This window comes from Oncorhynchus tshawytscha, linkage group LG04 (assembly GCF_018296145.1).
Source record: "Oncorhynchus tshawytscha isolate Ot180627B linkage group LG04, Otsh_v2.0, whole genome shotgun sequence".
Taxonomy (NCBI): Eukaryota; Metazoa; Chordata; class Actinopteri; order Salmoniformes; family Salmonidae; genus Oncorhynchus; species Oncorhynchus tshawytscha.
Window position 1 is genome coordinate 54,490,316 of NC_056432.1, and position 20,297 is coordinate 54,510,612.

The following is a 20,297-nucleotide window of genomic DNA, read 5'->3' on the forward strand; positions in this document are numbered from 1 at the left end:
AACATTTGCTTAACAAGCCACATAATAAGTTGCTGGATTCACTCTGTGTGCAATAATAGTGGTTGTATGACTACTTCATCTCTTTACCCCACACATACAATTATCTGTAAGGTCCCTCAGTTGAGCAGATCATTTCAAACAGAGATTCAACCACAAAGACCAGGAAGGTTTTCCAATGCCTCGTGAAGAAGGGCACCTGTTGGTAGATGGGTAAAAAAACAAAACAGACATTGAATATCCCTTTGAGCATGGTGAAGTTTTTAATTACACTTTGGATGGTGTATCAATACACCCAGTCACTACAAAAATAGAGGCGTCCTTCCTAACTCAGTTGCCGGAGAGGAAGAAAACCGCTCAGGGATTTCACCATGAGGCCAATGGTGACTTTAAAACAGTTACAGAGTTTAATGGCTGTGATTGGAGAAAACTGAGGATGAATCAAACACATTGTAGTTACTCCACAATACTAAGATAAATGACAGAGTGAAAAGAAGGAAGCCTGTACGGAATACAAATATTCCAAAAACATGCATCCTGTTTGCAATAATGCACTAACGTAAAACTACAAACTATGTGTCAAATAATTAAACTATGTCCTGAGGACAAAGCATTATGTTGGGGGAAAACCAACACAACACATCACTGAGTACCACCATATTTTCAGGCACGGTGGTGGCTGCATCATGTTATGGGCATGCTTGTCTTCAGAAAGGACTAAGGAGGTTTTTGGGATACAAATTTAATTTTAGATAAATTCACAAACATTTCTAAAAACATGTTTTCACTTTGTCATTATGGGGTATTGTGTGTAGATGGGTGAGAAAAAAATATCAATTTAACCCAACAAAATGTGGAATAAGTCAAGGGGTATGAATACTTTCTGAAGGCACTGTACATATACACCTCCTACAACCTATATTATTCTGATTATACAGAATCTGGTGTCAACCACTTCTCTATTGCAGGCAGTGTCTCTGTGAACCATACAGTGTTTTCCACGTTGATTCTGAGCATGCAGACCTAGCTGAAGTGACTAAGAATGAGCTCCTGACGGATTCGGACTGCCTCTGAGTCCACAGCCTCTGGCTTACAACTGCCCTCCTCTGACTGGTCTGGCATATCAGTCCTCTCAAACGTCCAGGCATCCAAGCCTGATTGCAATGACACGTTGTGCAAGACACAGCAGGCCAGAATGATGTGAGAGCACTTCTCAGGTAAGTACTGAAGGTAGCCTTTGGACCCATCCAGGCAACGGAAACGGGTTTGAATGGCCCTGAACGTGCGGTCCACAATCTCATGAGTGGCAGTGTGAGCCAAGTTGTATCGAAAGTCTGCTGAAGTTTCTGGGTACTGGACAGGTGTCATCAGCCATTTCTTTAAAGGATAGCAGCAGTCTCCTAGAAGACAAGACTTGGCTAGGTTAGACATTATGAAAGAGGGAGGCTTGAAGAGCAAAACAATTTGTTTTTATAAATTGTATTTTCAACAATGAAAGTTTAAATGGAGGATTATGAGCTATATTACCTAAAAACCAGCCTTCATGATTTTCCTGTTCTTCCAATTCCTTGTACACTGAAGACTGCTTTAATATGAAATCATCCTGTAAGCTGCCAGGCCAGTTAGTCTCTGCACTGAGCAAAAGTCCCCTGGCATCACACACAAGTTGGCAGTTAATTGAATGGAAGCCTTTCTTATTGACATATGAAGAATCCTCTGCATTGGGTGCCTTAATGGCTATATGGGTACAGTCTACAACACCCATGACGTTTGGTATTCCCGCTACCCTGAAAAACTCCTCTTTGGACTGCTGTTTTGTAGCTTCGTCTCTCATGAATACTATGCACTCTGGAGCTTTCTCAACCAGTGCCTTGGTTACATTTGTCACACAGCGACTCATGGAAGCCTGGCTAATGCCAATGGCATCTCCCATCCTCGTCTGGAAGAATCCCGAGGTATAGAATCCTAAAGCAGCAAGAATCTGAACTTCTGGGCTTATTGCTCGAGACCGTTGCGTACGTCGTGATAATGTGTCACGCAGTAGCTCCACCAGGTAGTAGATGAAATCTCGAGGGAATCCAAATGTTGTTAATAGGAACTCGTCTGAAACGGTCTCTATATCAAACCTGTCGAGAGTTTTATGTCCACGACCATGGAGCAGCAGGTCACAATCCAGGATGGCTATTTGTATAGCCATTTCTACTTATGTATATTCTGTAGGGGGCAAAAAGAGAAAGGCATTGTTGAATGCATCAAAACAGAGCCTGGTGTTTTCAGCATGGTCTATTTCTTTCAATATTATGTTCTGGTATGATATGCTTCTCTAACATTACTAGATATAAAAATGATTGGTTTTCTATACAAACGTTACCAGCTAGCTAACCAGCTAGCCTAGCAATTTCCTTATCAGACATTTCTTTGGGAACAGTGAACCCGAGATGGTGCAAACTTAGAAGAATGCGAACTATAAATATCATGCATTTGTAAAAACACGTCGAATTTGAATCCTACCGGCGTTTGCTGTTGTTGTTGTTGTTGTGACTCGTTTGTGTAAAGTACATTGCGCATATCACTTTTCTGATAACTAGCAAAAATATGTAAGACGCAGTTTCGATTTTATTTTAAAATAAAAAATAAAAACAAATGAACGGAATTATTGTTTCCAAAACAACGTGTAATATGTTTTTTACTGATAATAAAACACTGACATATCGATATATGCAATTTTGCAGATTTTATAGACCACCGTGTTGGAGATGAATGTGCTTCTCAAAGTACAACTCCTTCGAAACACGCCATACCCCCAATGAAAATAAACAACAAATGGGCCAGCTGGTTAAGGCTTGTGTCCCAATAACATAATGCGACGGTGTGAACTTAGCCAATATAAGAATATGTCAAATTTAGGCATATAGGTAACCAGAACTACGCTGTTCAGTACGCTATCAGCGCAACATTCAAGTACAAGTTGATGATTTTCGGATGTGATGAGCTAACGTTAAGTACGTACATGCTAGCTAGCTATCTTGCTACGCTAGCTAGGTACTAGCTCGCCATGCTATCAAATTAATTAGCTAGATAGATAGCTACCACCAATCTTGAATGTTTTCTTGTCATTGACAGCCAGTATGTTTTACTAAAATATTACCTAGCTAGAGTCTGAGTTAGCTAGCTGTTTTTTTGTCAACACACACAAGCTTAATATGGACACACTATAGAGTTCTTAGCTAATATGACTATAGTCACTCTTGCTTTTGGGGGGGTTGTTTTCTTTCAATGTTGGTTAAGGGCTTGTAAGTCAGCATTTCACTGTACGGTCTACACCTGTTGTAGTCGGCGCATGTGACAAATAACATTTGATTTTAATGGTGCTAGACAAAATCCAGCATTGTTTTGACTGTGGCAAGCCGTCGATATAGCCTGCCAACAGTTGTACGATTCATTTGTTTGTCCTTGCTCACCAGAATGTGTTTTTACATTACAGGGGCATTCCATGATGGACAGTGATCTAAGTCCTCAGGATAAAAAAGACTTGGACAAGTTCATAAAGTTTTTCGCTTTGAAGGTACTGCCTTTAATTATACGCAATATTGCCACACTTAGATTATCAAGCACTTTCTACAGTATTCCTGAGCTGATTAATTCACTGAGGTTGATAATTCCCTAATTTCTCTCTGTCATCAGACAGTGCAGGTGATAGTCCAAGCGCGACTTGGGGAAAAAGTATGCACACGCTCCTTGTCTTCACCTACTGGCTCTGATTGGGTAAGTCACAATGAATTATTTGCCTCTCAACTCATTAATTTACCTGTGCCAATTTTCTCCTGAAAGGGTTGTGGATTCAAGTCTCATTAAACTCAATTATTTTCACCAGTTCAATCTGGCAATCAAAGATATCCCAGAAGTTACACACGAGGCAAAGAAAGCTCTGTCCGGGCAGCTTCCTGGCATCGGACGATCCATGTGTGTTGAGATCTCCCTCAAAACCTCAGAGGTAAGATAGCACTGACTGGTGTTCATTGGGCATTTGTTCATCAATCAATCCAAGTGACTGTAAAGGTTAGAAAAACATGAACATGTTTTTGTCATATTTTACAGGGAGACTCAATGGAATTGGAGACATGGTGTCTCGAAATGAACGAGAAGTAAGTAATGAGAAGTATTTTGTGTTTTCTTATTTTAGTGCTTCAGGTTTTGTAGTTGGACCGTAACACTCAACATTTCTGATTTATTTTTTTTCAGGTGTGACAAAGATATTAAGGTGTCCTACACTGTCTACAACCGCCTGTCATTACTGCTCAAGTCACTGCTGGCCATTACAAGGGTAACCCCAGCCTACAAACTCTCACGAAAGCAAGGCCATGACTATGTCATACTGTACAGGTTTGTTTTCTTGTATACAGATAAGTGTTATCATTATTTTGACCGGTATTGCTAACAATGGAGTTTTATCGTGTTAGTAAACAATCTGACTAATAGATACATTATTTTGCAGGATATATTTTGGAGAGGTTCAACTCACAGGATTGGGAGAAGGTAACCATGCCCGTCATATTATTTACAGTGCATTCGGAAAGTATTCAGACCCCTTTACTTTTTTACATTTTGTTACGTTACAGCCTTATTCTAAAATGGATTAAATTGTTTTTCCCCCTCATCAATCTACACACAATACCCAATAATGTCAAAGCAAAAACTTTCTTCTTTGAATGTTTTGCAAATGTATTAAAAATAAAAACACGTATTACATTTACATAAGTATTCAGACCATTTACTCAGCACTTTGTTGAAGCACCTTTGGCAAAGATTACAGCCTTGAGTCTTCTTGGGTATGACGCTACAAGCTTGACACACCTGTATTTGGGGAGTTTCTCCCATTCTTCTATGCAGATCCTCTCAAGCTCTTGTCAGGTTGGATGGGGACCATTGCGGCAAAGCTATTTTCAGGTCTCTCCAGAGATGTTAGATCTGGTTTTGTCTGGGCCACTCACGGACATTCAGACTTGTCCTGAAGCCACTCCTCCATTGTCTTGGCTGTGTGCTTATGGTTATTGACCTATTGGAAGGTGAACCTTCACCCCAGTCTGAGATCCTGAACACTCTGGGGGAGGTTTTCATCAAGGATCTCTCTGTACTTTGCTCCATTCATCTTTCCCTTGATCCTGACTAGTCTCCCAGTCCCTGCCTGCTGAAAAGCATCCCCACAACATGATGTTGCCACCACCATGCTTCACCATAGTGATGGTGCCAGGTTTCCTCCAGATTTGTCCAGTCAGGCCAAAGAGTTCAATCTTAGTTTAATCCGACCAGATGCTATTTACTGAGGAGTGTAGTATTCCATCTGGCCACTCTACCATAAAGGCCTGATTTATGGAGTGCTGCAGAGATGGTTGTCCTTCTGGAAAGTTCTCACATCTCTACAGAGGAACTTTGGAGCTCTGTCAGAATGATCGTCGGGTTCTTGATCACCTCCCTGACGAAAGTCCTTCTCCCCCGATTGCTCAGTTTGGCCGGGTGGCCAGCTGGAGGAAGAGTCTTGGTGCTTGTAAACTTATTTTGTTTAAGAATGATGGAGGCCATTGTATTATTGGGGACCTTCAATGCTGCAGACATTTTTTGCTACCCTTCCCCAGATCTGTGCCTCGACACAATCCTGTCTTGGAGCTCTACGGACAATTCCTTCGACCTCATGACATGGTTTTTGTTCGGACATGCACTGTCAACTGTGGGACCTTATATAGACAGGTGTGTGCCTTTCCAAATCATGTCCAATCAATTAAATCTACCACCGGTGGACTCCAAGTTATATAAATCATCTCAAGGATGATCCATGGAAACAGGATGCACCTGAACTCAATTTCGAGTCGCATAGCAAAGGGTCTGAATACTTATGTAAAATGTCTAAAAACCTGTTTCATTTTGTCATTATTGGGTAATGTGTGTAGATTGATGAGGAAAAAAATAATTGTATCCATTTTGGAATAAGGCTGTAACGTAACAAAATGTGGAAAAAGTCAAGGGGTCGGAATACTTTCCGAATGCACTGTATACATTTTGTTGGTTGTCTGGGTCTTTGGAAGTGTTGTATAGGGCTGTGAAGATTTTGACGTTAGTTTTTTCTGAATGCTGTTTTTCAGGGTTCCAGACAGTGCGTGTAGGAGTTGTGGGAACTCCCATTGGCACAATCACCTTGTCTTGTGCTTACAGGACAAACCTGGCCTTCATGTCCACCAGGTACAGAAACAGAAGCTGTTCTTGTTCACAGCACTGCATGGGCTCACTCCTCAGTGGTCAAAAATGCACCGCCTGTAAAATCTGCCACCACGTTTTCCCCTTTTCTTCCACGTCCTCTCCTTGTTCTCCACTGGTTTTAGCTATACACTTCCCGTATTCCTAATTCTATATTCATAATCTCACAGGCAGTTTGAGAGGACGGCTCCGATTATGGGCATAATTATTGACCACTTCGTTGAGCGCCCCTTTGGCAACATGGGACACATGCGTCCATGTAACTACAGGTGGGTTAGCCCTCGCCCAAACACCTATACTGACCCAATACAGATTTGTGCATGCCTATTATTTATTATCATTAGTGATGGTATAAATTTAAAGGATTGAGTAATAATCTGGCCATGTTTATTTGCCTTCCCTATACTCCAGAGCACCCGGGGAAGATGAAGGAGCATACAATGGGGTGGAAGATTCTCAGGAAGTGTGCACCACGTCCTTCTCCACTTCTCCACCCTCACAAGTACGTATGTCACCTCTTAGCAAAGTCGATCTTTGCAACATGTGTAACTTCAGAGGTGGTGTCCATGGTGAGGTTTGAGATTTGTGAATGTTACTTAGACACACCCATATGTAAAGACTCCCTCTCATGTCATAATTCACATCCAAATGGGTCAGGTGTTTTCTTAAACGATTATGTCTGGCATGGCACCGCATTCAAATAGACATACATATTCAAACATTTGACCCATATTGATGATCATGCATCCAACTGTTGTGTGTATTTGTGGATCTGGTGGTTTGGTATTCTCATACCCAAAGCTCATTTCACAAGTCTGGCTGTGGGAAAAGTAGATGTTTTGTGTTGGAGACATTACCAAGCCCCCATACCATATTTCTCCTTTCTGTTTTCTGTATAAGTGCTTTCATCTCTTAGCCCCTTTTCTCTCTCTCTCTTTCTGTGCTGTCTGTGTAGTGTGTGTTCACTGTAAGTAAGGCACATTTAAAGACCCCTAAACCTGCAGTGATGGACACTCTGAAAGTCCCCATGATGGGCCTGGCCTTCTCACACCAAGTGAGTCTTGCGTGTGTGGGCATGTATCTCACTCACTCACAATGCCTGAGGTGTTCCAGGACTTTTTGGCCTGTCTTCTATTACCTGTTTAAAAGTAATAGAAGTATGGAGCGCTTAAAAGCTGATCAATGGAAGCAATCAAATGGGACAGCTCTGTCTCCTTTACATTAGGGCGTCCAATCAAAAACGCATCTGTTGACCAATGGGTAAAATAATGTTTTTCTGTGTAGATATTCCTCTAAGAAAACCAATGGTCCTAACCTCGTATCTCTATAATAATCTGTTGAACCCTTCCAAAATTAGGGTGACTAAATCAATGGAGTCCAGAGAGAGAAAAAGAAAGTGCTTAAAACTGAGGGAAATTGTGCAAGAAACCAGGTTACTGGCTACCTGACAGGCTCACTTTCCCATTGAACTCATCATATTTCTTCTCAAATCCGCAGGACATAAAACAATATAGATGTAAGATGGATATGAGTTTCGAGACGTGACATTAATTATTTTCATATTTTAGTATACGCTTTTCATATTCATCTGAAATTCCTGTTATTTTTATGAAGATTTCTCACAATAACGGGCGTATCTCTGTGAAATGTCAACGGCGCACTGAGCATTTTTTATTTTAAGCTTTTTATTTTCAAAGCCTTTTACATTATTTCATTCAGCTCGTGTCATGCTAATTGCGCTTTTTGCGACCCGCGGAAACAACTTTGAAGAAGATGACCACAAAATGTAAAGTGCTCACAAGTTGTCACAAGAAATGTGCACCGCTAGGTCAACAGAGCTCTGTGCTTATTATCGGATGTATTACGTTACGAAATCCAACTTTTTGTATGTAATGTTAATGATATGTTAGAGAGAGTCCAGTTCATTAATAATCACATTTGTCTTGGTAAAAGGTATTTTATAACATAAAGAAGTACTTATGTCATTATCTACTGACTGCCCTAGAATTCCGAACTTAAATCCTTTCCACATTGGTTTGCTGATAATGATTCCTTAACAAATAGTTAGTCGTCACTTAAATATATGAAGATATTAATCACGTTCATTGTCAGGGTAAGTCAAATCTGCCTTAGAATCTTTACCCTGTCCTCTCTAATGCTATACTTTCTACCTCCTGCTGCTTGCTCCCATCACCCCATTTCTCCTCTGTGGATTAATTCATGTTTTAGCTTTTTCTCTCTTTCTTACTTTTCTCTCTCTTTCTTACTTTTACCCTCTCTCTCCCTCTCCTCTTCTTTCTCTCTCAGCTCTACTGCTCTCGTCTTTCTTATCAGCCTCCTGTTCTTGTCGGAGCTGCTGACTTCTGCCACCCTTCCACCTTAAACGCTGCCAACCCACACCAGGTAACCACCCAGGTATTGAGCAAGTCAAATCACATCTTATTTGTCACATGCTTAGTCTACACCTGCTGTTTACAAACAGTGAAATGCTTACTTACGGGCCCTTCCCAACAATGCCGAGAGAGACGAAAAATAGAGAAATAATAGAAAAGTAATAATAAATACACAATGAGTAACGATAACGTGGCTATATACACAGGGTACCAGTACAGAGTGGATGTGCAGGGGTACGAGGTAAATATGCACCTACTGTATAACTAGGAATAAAGTGACTAGGCAACAGGATCAATAACAAATAAGTAGCAGCAGCGTATGTGATGAGTCAAAGTTAGTGCAAAAATGGTCCATGCACATAGTCCAGGTACATATTTAACTAACTATTTAGCAGTCTCATGGCTTGGGGGTAGAAACCGGTTCAGGGTCCTGTTGGTTCCAGACTTGGTGCATCGGTACAGTCTATGACTTGGGTGGCTGGAGTCTTTGACCATTTTTAGAGCCTTCCTCCGACACCGCCTGGTCTATACCAGTCATGGATGGCGCCTTGCGGTCGGATGCCAAGCAGTTGCCATACCAAGCGGCGACGCAGCCAGTCAAGATGTTCTATATGCACGGATTTGAGGGCCAACACGGGAAACAAAGCTTTGCATAGGTGTATCAACATGACTCAACCAGTGCTAACTATGGTCTTTCACACGTCCTATGTAGATGGGAATCCCAGGGAAGGAGGGGGGCGTACCCCAGCAGGTGCCTGTGCAGCCTTGTCATGGTGCCCAGGCAGAGCATGGACGAGTGTCCTCATGCCCCCCCGCTGATCATGTTCCCGCCACTCCCTCCAGCAGGTAAGCCCCAGTCTGCCATGACCCCCATGTGACAAAAGCGAAACACCCCGTGGGACTGTGGATCACCTGAGATTATACTTGCTTGGGAGAAACCTGTCGGTTACAACTTTGCCATGTTATCTTTCAAAGTGGTGAGGGTGCAGAGACCTTGTCGAGGAGCATTGAGGTGAAGGGTGTCTCTCCCTGTGATGTACTGGAGACCACCTTCACCAGGAAAGTGGGTGCCTTTGTCAACAAGCCAGGCACACAGGTAGGGACAACCTTATTATGTCCTTGTTTAAGTACACACCTTTGATATTTTTTGCTGGAAGTACCCATTTTTACGAGTAAAGGACAAAATACCAGTGAGTATTATACCCTTGTAATCACTGCCGTATTACTCTTTGTCCATTGCAGGTAACCACAGCAAGCCTGGACTTACCATTTGCAGCGTTTGCTCCCAGAGCCTATGACCTCGAGGAAAATGACCCTATGGTAAATCAAATATTCACATACATAATTGTCAAATAAATAACAATTTTCTGGGTTATGATTAGGAGTCATTTTAGTGCAGACATGGTAATGATATCACTTCTCCTTTATCCAAGGTTCAGCCGCCGGAGTCCCCAGCCACGTCCTCTCCCCTGCAGGGCAGTTTACACTCCCAGGGCTCTGGTGAGAGTGGTGGCCCGGCACAGGACGACTTTGTTATGGTGGACTTTGTAAGTACCCTGCCTTCGGTAACAGAGTAAAACACAGACTGCATTTTGGTCAAGGATAATAATAATTAGATCAATCTAACCTAATTTCTATGCCGTATCAAATGCTGCTACGAACAAATGTCTGTTTATGTCTGTCAATTGTGGATGTTATCTGCAGAGGAAGAAAACATTCATTTTCTTCGTGTAGAAATGAGCATTACTTACGTCACTTAGCAGTGGTCATTTAATGTGCCTGCATACTATGTTCGATTTGCTCCGAGCATAACTCGGCTAGACGAAGTGAATGTCCGTGCCTCGCAATACTCCCTTTAATTACAGACCTTCACTGGAAAAATGGAGAAAAAAAGCAGCAATAGTACTGTTTGCCCCTCTTTAGATGCCGTAGCAGTATACACTAAGGTAACTCAAGAAATCTGTAATAAATTCCGACGTTTCTGCGGAGGAGGTCTTAGTCACGCAATTTTACAACTAAGATGTTTGATGCAGTATTTCTCAACTGAAACAATTTGCATGACAACGAGTTATCTCTCGTTGAACGACATCAAACACTTCATTGAAGAATCCCTACAGTTGACCAGTCACCTACAAAAGGGGAGTAGACTTCGGCTACTGAACTTCTGATTACCTCAGGAGAAAAAATATTGTGTGCATGAACAGCCGAAGAAACTGTTTCGGATGGGAAGCATGCAGACGCCTTCAGACAGTATTTCTTTCTGGCCTGTATCTGGGCTGTAGTGACCATGAGAAATGAAATCCAAAACAGTCAAAGGCGAATGCGACAAAGCACATAGCAAGGCTTTTAAAGCAACAGAGGGAGAGATGTCAGCTTTGACAATTTTAGATGAATGCTTCTGATGAAGAGAAAATGAAGCTTATGGGAATGAGTGTTCTTAATTCAAATCTCTGACCTGTTCTCTCGTGGTTAACAGTTGAGAATTAATTAGGACTGTTGCTGGCAAGAACATTTTAAAAACGGAACCTCTTTGGGAATAATATGTGCTGCTGACAACAAAATCGTAGGATCGATCGTCTATTATTAAGGAAGGGCCTGTTACAGTTGTTGCCCTGCACATCTGATTGTGTTCTGTGTGCTCTGTGTTATTCAGAAGCCTGCGTTCTCTAAGGATGACCTGCTTCCCATGGACCTTGGCACATTCTACAGAGAGTTCCAGAACCCCCCACAGCTCGCCAGCCTCACTATTGATGTCAGTTCTCAGTCCATGGCAGAAGACCTGGTGAGATGAGACACACTTCTGACTTCCAAAGAGAGATGGTTTCTGTTTTGTTGCCAGGTGGGGTGGGGGGGTGGGGGGTCTCCTTGTGTATGAAGTGGTCCTGTTGGAATTGAAATGGCTGACGGATAGTAGTGAGAGGGGAACATAGTAGTTACCATTATACGATTTACTGTGTGTTTGAATGTATATTTTCTGTGGTGCTTTTTAGTCTAATAAATCAATATCTTAGTCATGTGTTTGTAATGATGTTGTTCATTTTCCCAACAGGACTCTCTTCCCGAAAAACTTGCAGTATACGAGAAGAACATTGATGAATTTGATGCATTTGTGGACACATTGCAGTAGGGATAGAAATAGATCCACTGGCTGCAATGACAAACTATCCCATTTAGTCCATCTGCAAGGTCCTGTTGTCTTTCGAGCTTGTTTGCATTCAGTCTGTGTATGCCTCTTCTTTCTTCTCTAGATTTGAAATTCCACATTGATTTGTAATCGGAATGTTCCTCTTCAAACCTCACTGGTTGATGTATTGTAGCGTAAGAGAGCCTTTACCCAACAGAAGACATCTTTTTTTTTTTAAATGAATGTTTTTTTCTCTGATGTGAAAAACTGCAACATTTGCTCTAGTGTTGAGCAGACTGTCATAGTGTAAATACCAAAGCCCCTCTCACCTTGCTGTTATAGAACTTAACACACAATAACAAAACATTCAGTTCATGAAAGCGATTTTGTCTAAATAATGTCAGGAGGCATTGTATTATTGCTGTCCCGTGTGACACGGAGAACGTTCATAGCGCCTATGGAGTCAGACATGGCTATGTTTTAGTAGATGTGAAGAAGCCAAGCTATGTATGGAAAATGATCAGTAGTAGTCAATCTATACCCAACAAACATACTCTAGCTGAATCTGTATATTGAAAGAAGTTATTTTTGTCAATTGGGAGAAATGTTGTCGTCCTACCAACTTTAGGACAAGTATCACTACAAATGATGTACCATATAAAGGAAGTTAACTTTTTTCCCCTTATCTGTAAAAACATTATTTGCACTTTCAATGTATACCTCTTGATTTTCCCAATGCTTTGTTAATATACAGTAGCATGGTCATGCGTAATAAAAGTTATTTCAAATGGCCTATTTTGTATTATCGGAAAGGAATAAGCCAGAGGCCCTATATATTTCTGATTGTGGTCGTTTGTGATTTATACCAGCACACAATGAGTGATTGTATTTGTCGCCCCTCTTGAAGCTTAAATACCATAGAGCATCAATACTCTTGTCAAATGAGTACGCCCCTCCACACAACTGAATAAATCAAACGAAGGCACTTTTAACCATCACCTTTAATTTATACTTTATATTCACAACATAAAAAAAGATCTTGAAAGTAAGATACCTAGAACTGGGGAAAATAGTCTTAAAGAGACATGTCATTTTCACTGTAGCAACCAGGAAATACTATTTGACAATACAGATAAACAGTACAATAAAGGTGGACAAAACGGGCACAATTTTCACGAGATATGACAAGTGGTAGTTACTCGCCTGTTTCCTTAAGGCACACAGACGCAAATGGGGTCAAAGGTTCTACTAAGCCACTGATCCGCATGTCAATGCAATTGTTTCATTAACATGATTAGGAAGTTTTCATAATAGACAAAACATAGAAGCACAACAGAACTCTTACTTATTCAGTCTTAATATTAGCACGGTTCTTGTTCAGGATATGTTCATTACAAAGTCATTCAGGATTACAAAGCACAGGAGTTGTACCCCCAAAAGTTTGGCCACTGCAAATAGAAAAAAATGTATGTTTTAAGGTTTAAAAAAAAATCAAATGGAACCCTCTTAGTGTTCTCCAACGCATTTGAATTGAACAAAAGCAACGGACGTCAAAATTGACAAAATAAGGCTCAGAAAAAAACTAATCTAACAGTTAACATACAGAACAAAAACAAATACAGTATGGCCTGAGAGCCCAATGGGTCTGTAAGTACACAGCATTTCAGTCTATCCATGACTAGGAGCCCTTTTATTTCCCCTACTGACTTTAAGGCTTCATAAAAGATCTTTCGCCAGCAATGACACTAGCCATCAAAGCCTTTACATCTGGATAATGATTTTCAAGGAATAACTGCCGTAGGTAGAGTAATAATGCACCACAAAAGTAGAATATGTATTATGAACACTGTCCTGCATTGAGAAAGAAATCAGGCATAACATGAAATGTAGAAGTTACACAATTAAGACTAATTTTTTTGAAACAATTTTTTAAATAGTTGACCTGTACAAATGATAAAAAATTAAGACTTGGCAAATGTAATGCAGCAGAAAGAAACAAACGAAGGCTTGCTGGAAATATTTAAAAAGGCGATATGTGACATTTAAAATAAAATAAAACGTAGATACACACTCTTATGGTTTTATTTCGCTATAGACTGTAGCTTTACGCATAACCATGATACTTAAGACGTGCCAAAATATAAACTCCAGAAAGAATTTAGACTACATCGAATACCGGAGTACACTGGCACATTGAGTGTAGCGACCAATCATTTATGAAATTCTAAAATGATTTGTTCCAACGCAAATAGGACTAGACATACCAAGTAAAATAATATGAAATATATTTTGCTCCCCAGATACAAAACATTGCATAAATGTTCTCGATAATCTGTACCATCAAAATAAATATTTGATATGATTCAAACCAGAACAGATGTGAACTGGTTTCGGTTATTCCAATTGTTTTAAAGACCAAATCGTGTACACTGTGTTGAACCTTTCCTGAGTGATAGATATCTGGCGGAGACATTAAAGCCTTCTTCATACCTGACTTCTAAACCTGACTTTTGGCCTCTTTTGGCATCTTCAACGGTTCGTTTCCCCTGTTTTTTTTTCTCTCTCTCTGTGTCCTCAGTCACAATACACTCATGCATTTGGCAACACTACTAGGGGACACTGGGAGAGACACAGTTACGCTGTACTAGTCCAATACAGAGACAGGGTCAGAGATGGGGATTTAAACACGGAATGAAATGTGGCGTGGTTAGAGATAGCTGTACAGGAGACGTGTTACGGGGAAAAGACCTTGTGGTGTTGGTCCAACAGAGTTCTGGTGAAGTTATTGATGGGGCCGATGGCACTGAGTGTCATGGCCGCGTCTTGTCCCCATAGCAGGTTGGGTCCGAACACCACTGCCAGGTTGGCGTTGTTCATCTTGTTGATCTCACTCTGTGCAGACACCTACATGGGCAAGCATGCATGTTTGTAGAATATCAATAAGAACAAAACAACTCACTGGTTTATTTACACAAACCGGTGAGGGCCAGTGTCGCCAGGCAGTATTAAATGCCAAGATCGAAGACTATTTTAGACAGAAGCCTAAAATAACAGGCCTCCAAAGACAAAATGGAGTGTTTGCAGAGCTTCTGAGAAGTATTCAGCTGGGGATATGATGTGACAGAAAACATACCTGCACCAGGAACTCAATGAGGAACTTCAGGGAGGCATAGTTCTCCTCGGGGAGCATTGCCAGCATGTTCCGGATCGCAGTCACTTGGGAACTGCTGTCAACATCTGAGGAATGAGTATAACAAATACACTGTTTATATTATACTGCTATGACTTAAAGCTATCCTCTAAGGATTACGACCTACAAAACAAATTGACAGCTATAGTGATATTTTGTATACCTATAGTAAATCAAACGTAAAAATATATCCCCATTGTCTACTGTGTGGAGGATAAGAGAGTCTTCCCCAGACTTACTGTGGAAGTTGACAATGTCGTTGTAGAGCTGGTAGGTGAGGAGGGGTTCTGGTAGTTCTCTGAGGAATGTCTTGAGGATGACAGCTGCCAGGTGAACGTCCTCCATCTGGGAAAAACTCACCTCCTCACCTGGAGCCACAGACAGACACAATTACAGACACAGACAATCACAGTCATACAAATCCCACAGCTACAGCCAGAGGTAATTAGGTCTACCCAGGGATTTCAAGACCAGATATTTTTTTTTTTTAGATATTCATTTAAGAGTAACAATGGGTGAAAATCATTCACCCGAGTTATATCTGTGCTGAACATCCTTAACGAGGGTCACGTTGGCTGACCGCCGGAATATCCCCTCAATTTCAAGACCTAAGACAGGACAGAAAATGGGGGAAACCATAGAAACAAAACATTTTGTAAAACAGAACCAAATAACAGAATTAGCCTTGTTTGCAAGTCAAATATTAATCCAGGTACAGTATCCATGAAATTAGAATGGAATTGTCCAAAAGATGATCATCAGAACAAAGACTCAAAAGTTGAACCCATCATCATCAAGCAAAATTACCACTGGTAAAACATGCAAAAATGGTGCTCACCTTGTTCCATTAAGAAGGCCACTGTGTCTTGCATCACTAATGGAACTGCTTCGTTGTCAGATCTTCTCGCTCTTAGCCTTGACAAATCAACAAGAACAAAGCACTTAAAAACCTTTGAAACATACACAGGAGAATATCTTAACATCGTAACGTTAAGGTCGGATATTGAGGGAGTAAAATGCAACAGCCCTCATCCAGCTACCTACGTTGGCAAGGGGACTCCAAACTGTTGATTGGGCAGTGGCGGACTGCGGGGGGGGGACATCTGGGCCTGAACTGACGCTTTGAGTGAGGCTCGGATTTTTTCATCATAGCTAACGATTTTGGGTGTGAGAAAGCAGAGTAAACGCACTTGATATAGTCAGATATCACAAATAGACATCCATTACACAAGAGTGAATAATTCAATGCCAATGTTGAGATACAGTAGTCACACGTAAAGTGTGAGAAATGTTCTTACTCTCGCACCCGGGTGGGTATCACTAGCTGCTCACACTTAACAACGTCCTCCAGTTCACTCAGGTAGTTGATGTAGTTGATCTTTCGTCCAAACTTGAAGCTAGAAAAGAAAGGATTCATCACAAATGGCAAACACTTTACAGTTAAAGGAATAGAGAGCATATCTGGTGCTGGAATGCTAACCTGATGAGAGGCTTGAAGAGGATGAGAAGAGTCTTGATGAACATGGTGGGGTGGACAATGTACAGTGCCTTGATGTTCTTCTTGTACCTGAAGAAAACAGAGCAGTCAGCAAAAGTAAACTTTTGTTGTTAGAGAAGTCAAGCCATAAGTGCAAATAAAGCATGTTTTTATAGACTTAAGTATGGGTGAGGGCAAAGTCCACTTCCTCTTCGGCTTTAATTTTCCGATTCAGATCTCTGGTGAAATGGAGTGCATCTCATCATTCATAGGTGAAAAACTAGCAAATGTGCTTTGCAACTATGGTCCCCAGTGTCTGGCTAGAGGTAGGCGGGGACTCACTTCCGGTCAAATTCTCTGTAGGCGTCTCTCAGCCAGCTGAGAGATGGCTTGTTCTCACTGGTGAGGCCATTATGGAAGTAGATGAGGGTGTAGTCGCTCTCAACATACTGGTCTAGGGTGGCCTTCAGATACCTGGATGATAGTATGATAGTTGAGAAGTCAATCCTCATCACATGAAAACACAAACAACAACGACTACTGACTTGACTAGCAGCGGAGGGGGAATCAAAGCACAAACAAGAAGCAATTTATTAGAAATTTGGCAGTATGAAAATGTCTCAATAATCTCTAACAGTAACACCCACATCAGTAGCTTATGGTGGTCCAGTTCGTGGTGAGGGGGCATTCGACAGGCGTTGAAGACAATCACCTTCCTGCCAAAGTTATCGTCACCTTGACAGCAGATTGAGAGCGGAAAAACAACGTCAACGGGATCCAAGACTGAACATGATATTCAGCACAGAAAAGCTACACAAGTAGAGACAAAGTTCTTACCTGCTACTTCTACAATCTGATGCCTGGCAATATCATAGTATGGGTGGTCCCAGGTCAGGTGTGACCCCTCCCCCAATCGCTTGGATATGTCCGTCTCTGTTGAGAGATTCAACCATCTCACACTAGCTCATATCTTTGGAGGCAGATCGCTCAGAATTTCACAACTCAACGTTTCGGATCTGCCCCATCACGGACAGTATGTGCTCACTGCTCAGGCACTCTTAGAATGAGTTTGCAAACACACTTTGAGCCTCTTCTCAATGCATCCTGAAATAAGTAGATGGGTGTGACATTTCATTTTACGGGCTTAACCCACACACATGACCACGACATCCGCATTGTGTACTTCTGCCAGCAGCAATCTGCAGGCCACACTGACTAAACCAATGCCCTTCTCACAGAGTTAGTCATTAACATGCAGTTGCCCGAGGCGGGGTGAGACAGTGTGCGCTTCATTTGATATCTCATAAGATGAACCCTTGTTCCCTTCTCTTTTATCATCTGTTCATGAATAATTAGTAATGATTTTGAGAATAATTCAAACTCTAAATCATGGTGCTGTAGATGCATCTATTAGCCACAAATAATGGCATTCGTCTTCAACCTCCCCACCCCTCTAACTCCAATCAGACAGGGGCTGGAGATCTGCTGTGAAACAGAAATTTGACTGTGCCTACAAATAGGATGCATAACTAATGAATGCACACTGTGTCAGAGGGCAATATGCAACGATGTTGCGATAATATGACACGAGTAACAAACAGCTCACTGCATTGGGCTGTGAAGAAGGCTCTTTTTGACTCTTCCCTTGGACTAAAGACAGATTGATGTAAAACTATGAGACGGTAAAGATGTTAAGAGAAATAACAGCAATAGTAATGGTCCTACAACAATGTTCCATTTCTAAAAACTCAGCTGATCTTACAACAGGCTGATTGGTATCATATTACAAGGGCAAACATTATTTTGCCAGGAATGTGTCTTTTTAAAACCGTGATCTCATGATTTTGTTTTACTCAAGGGATTAGTTGGCTTTTAGAACACTAGAAATTCTTTAAGCAATTTTTAAATTTCAGGAAGCTATTTGATTTGATTTCTGACAGCACAGAGAGGTCCAGCTTTCCTTTTAATTGCCTTTAGGTTCTTACCAGACTTGCTCATACTGGAGTCATCTGGGGGCCACAGCTTGTCCCCCATTGGAGACAATTTGAGCAGGTCCAGCGCATTGCTGGGTGGATCATCTACTCCAAGGTCATCATTGAGGTCAACCAGAAGGTCTGAAGACATGGTGGTGTACTATGGGACTCCACACAGAATAAAGTCTGGTCAAGTGCTCAGCCAGCCTCCTGTCACAGAAACAAGTGTTCAATTCTGGATGGATGTTGATTATCTAATGCAAAGAGATGGCACCTTATCTCAGCAGTGGGATCACTTTAAATATCTTGTTTTTTAAGAGTCTTCCTCAAAAGAAAAGCATTCTTCTGACTGTGTCGATTCCTTCCCTATAGCCTAATTTAGACAAATAAAACAGCTAACAAGTGTTAAACAGGCACATTTTTTAAACATGCATTTTCTATTGTGCTTTGTGGTAATTTATCACTGTTGTAATGGACCCTGTGCGAAATCCATGCAACTAAGTTACCATATTTTAAAGCTGTACTGATGCGTCATAACTGCAGAAGAGCAACTTCAATGGGGCCAGAAAGGACAATGCATATGAAACATGGACGGAAGAAAGAAATAGGTCAATAAGCGATTGTCCTTTAGCCTAGGCCTATTTCACATCTGCAACCAGGTTAGCATAATTTGAATACATGCCTGCCGAATGCAGCAACAATTGCATGGCTGGTTTGTTTGTGGAAGGCCCACACAACATTTCACACACACACACACACACCGATTTTCACATGGAATGACCCAATCTATTTTACAACACCACAGGGGTTGTGATGGAAGAAGAAGCGTTGTTGTGCTACCCGACGTTCTTCATTTGGCTGCAAGGCTCAAATACAGTCCTCCCCATCTATGAGATGCAATCTGTTATGATATGTTGGTTCTTTAAATATCACGACTGAAGTCAGAAACGCATTCCTGTATGCGCAGTCCATGGGAATATAAATGCATTCAGGCAAAGTGCAATCATTTTACACATCTAGCTCAATTAGCCATAAGGGTATATTACGAAACACTGCTACTGCCATGTAACGTCAGCAACCAAAATAAGGTGATTCGCGTCTTAGCTGTTTATCTATCGTTACGCAAAACAAGTCTGCAATTTGTCCCGAATCTTCTAGCTAACGTTAGCTATTTCACGTATGCTCCATTACACTGCGATGTCGATAGATTAAAAACAACAAAAAACGTTGCGTTGGCCAACGTCAGCTACCGACGGTACAGCAGTAGTTCACCTAACTACTCAACAATGTTTTACAAATGTCGATAGATTCAAATAAACGTTAACTAGCTAACCTGTAGGTGTAGACTGTAGTTAGCTAAATTCTTGTTGAGTAGCTAGCTGTTGTCAGCTTGCAAGGCACAGTATGTTGTTACCATTATTTTTCCTCGGCTGGTAAGGCTAACTACCTGGTTATAATTGGGATAATCCAAGTTAGCTCGTCTAACGTTTATGTCCTAGCTAGCTACAATAACGCGCAAAATACATTGATTATTTCATAAAATAAATTAAATTGTCGGATTTACCGTACAGTCTGAAATCGATCCCCGCTGAAAGGCTTTCTAAGTTGTTAGCTGGCTAGGCTACTAACGTTAGCTATGCCAGTGACAGCTGCTTGCTTCACTAGTCACAAACATCCGGTTTTCGTTCGGCGGGTGGAGAGCTCTCTGTCTTGGCAAACACACTACTATACTTCTGACTCTGAAAACGAGACAGAGGCATAGGTGGAGGTGTGCGGCTGTGTGATCAAGGCCTATCTTCGATTATGATAGCAGATAAAGTTTCGAAAATCTTGTGCACAAAAACTACATGCAGAATTCTAGTGGCAGTCTCAGATCTGAATTAAGTTTTTGTTA

At 41.3% G+C, this 20,297-nt stretch overlaps 3 protein-coding genes across 12 annotated transcripts; 1 reads left to right on the forward strand and 2 right to left on the reverse strand.

The window, feature by feature from the left end:
* Nucleotides 1-434: 434 nt before the first annotated feature.
* harbi1 (harbinger transposase derived 1) lies at nt 435-2,669 on the reverse strand. Its single transcript, XM_024418608.2, has 3 exons — nt 2,509-2,669; nt 1,525-2,211; nt 435-1,397 (listed from the first exon to the last, which is right to left on the reverse strand). The coding sequence occupies exons 2-3, from the start codon at nt 2,192-2,194 to the stop codon at nt 1,021-1,023; spliced, it is 1,047 nt and encodes a 348-aa protein (XP_024274376.1). The 5' UTR covers nt 2,195-2,211; nt 2,509-2,669; the 3' UTR covers nt 435-1,020.
* Nucleotides 2,670-2,780: 111 nt separating this feature from the next.
* Nucleotides 2,781-12,554, forward strand: atg13 (ATG13 autophagy related 13 homolog (S. cerevisiae)). 9 transcript variants are annotated; one of them, XM_024418596.2, is made up of 18 exons: nt 2,781-2,999; nt 3,482-3,562; nt 3,682-3,762; nt 3,872-3,991; nt 4,096-4,142; nt 4,240-4,380; nt 4,493-4,533; nt 6,135-6,231; nt 6,417-6,515; nt 6,658-6,748; nt 7,202-7,300; nt 8,554-8,661; nt 9,352-9,485; nt 9,615-9,735; nt 9,882-9,959; nt 10,073-10,186; nt 11,293-11,421; nt 11,689-12,554. In XM_024418596.2, exons 2-18 carry the CDS (start codon nt 3,491-3,493, stop codon nt 11,764-11,766), a joined length of 1,650 nt encoding a protein of 549 aa, XP_024274364.1. In that variant the 5' UTR covers nt 2,781-2,999; nt 3,482-3,490; the 3' UTR covers nt 11,767-12,554. The 9 variants fall into 9 exon arrangements, with proteins under 9 accessions (XP_024274364.1, XP_024274365.1, XP_024274366.1 ...); XM_024418597.2 differs by having other exon boundaries at nt 8,554-8,649; XM_024418598.2 differs by having other exon boundaries at nt 8,581-8,661.
* A 192-nt stretch (nt 12,555-12,746) lies between these two features.
* On the reverse strand, nt 12,747-20,116 carry arhgap1 (Rho GTPase activating protein 1). Of its 2 annotated transcripts, none has more exons than XM_024418606.2 (13): nt 19,968-20,116; nt 18,416-18,613; nt 17,268-17,363; nt 17,078-17,165; nt 16,773-16,904; nt 16,434-16,520; nt 16,252-16,350; nt 15,998-16,105; nt 15,792-15,868; nt 15,484-15,561; nt 15,193-15,321; nt 14,897-15,000; nt 12,747-14,667 (listed from the first exon to the last, which is right to left on the reverse strand). In XM_024418606.2, the coding sequence occupies exons 2-13, from the start codon at nt 18,552-18,554 to the stop codon at nt 14,497-14,499; spliced, it is 1,308 nt and encodes a 435-aa protein (XP_024274374.2). In that variant the 5' UTR covers nt 18,555-18,613; nt 19,968-20,116; the 3' UTR covers nt 12,747-14,496. The 2 variants fall into 2 exon arrangements, with proteins under 2 accessions (XP_024274374.2, XP_024274375.2); XM_024418607.2 differs by having other exon boundaries at nt 19,973-20,108.
* Nucleotides 20,117-20,297: the final 181 nt, after the last annotated feature.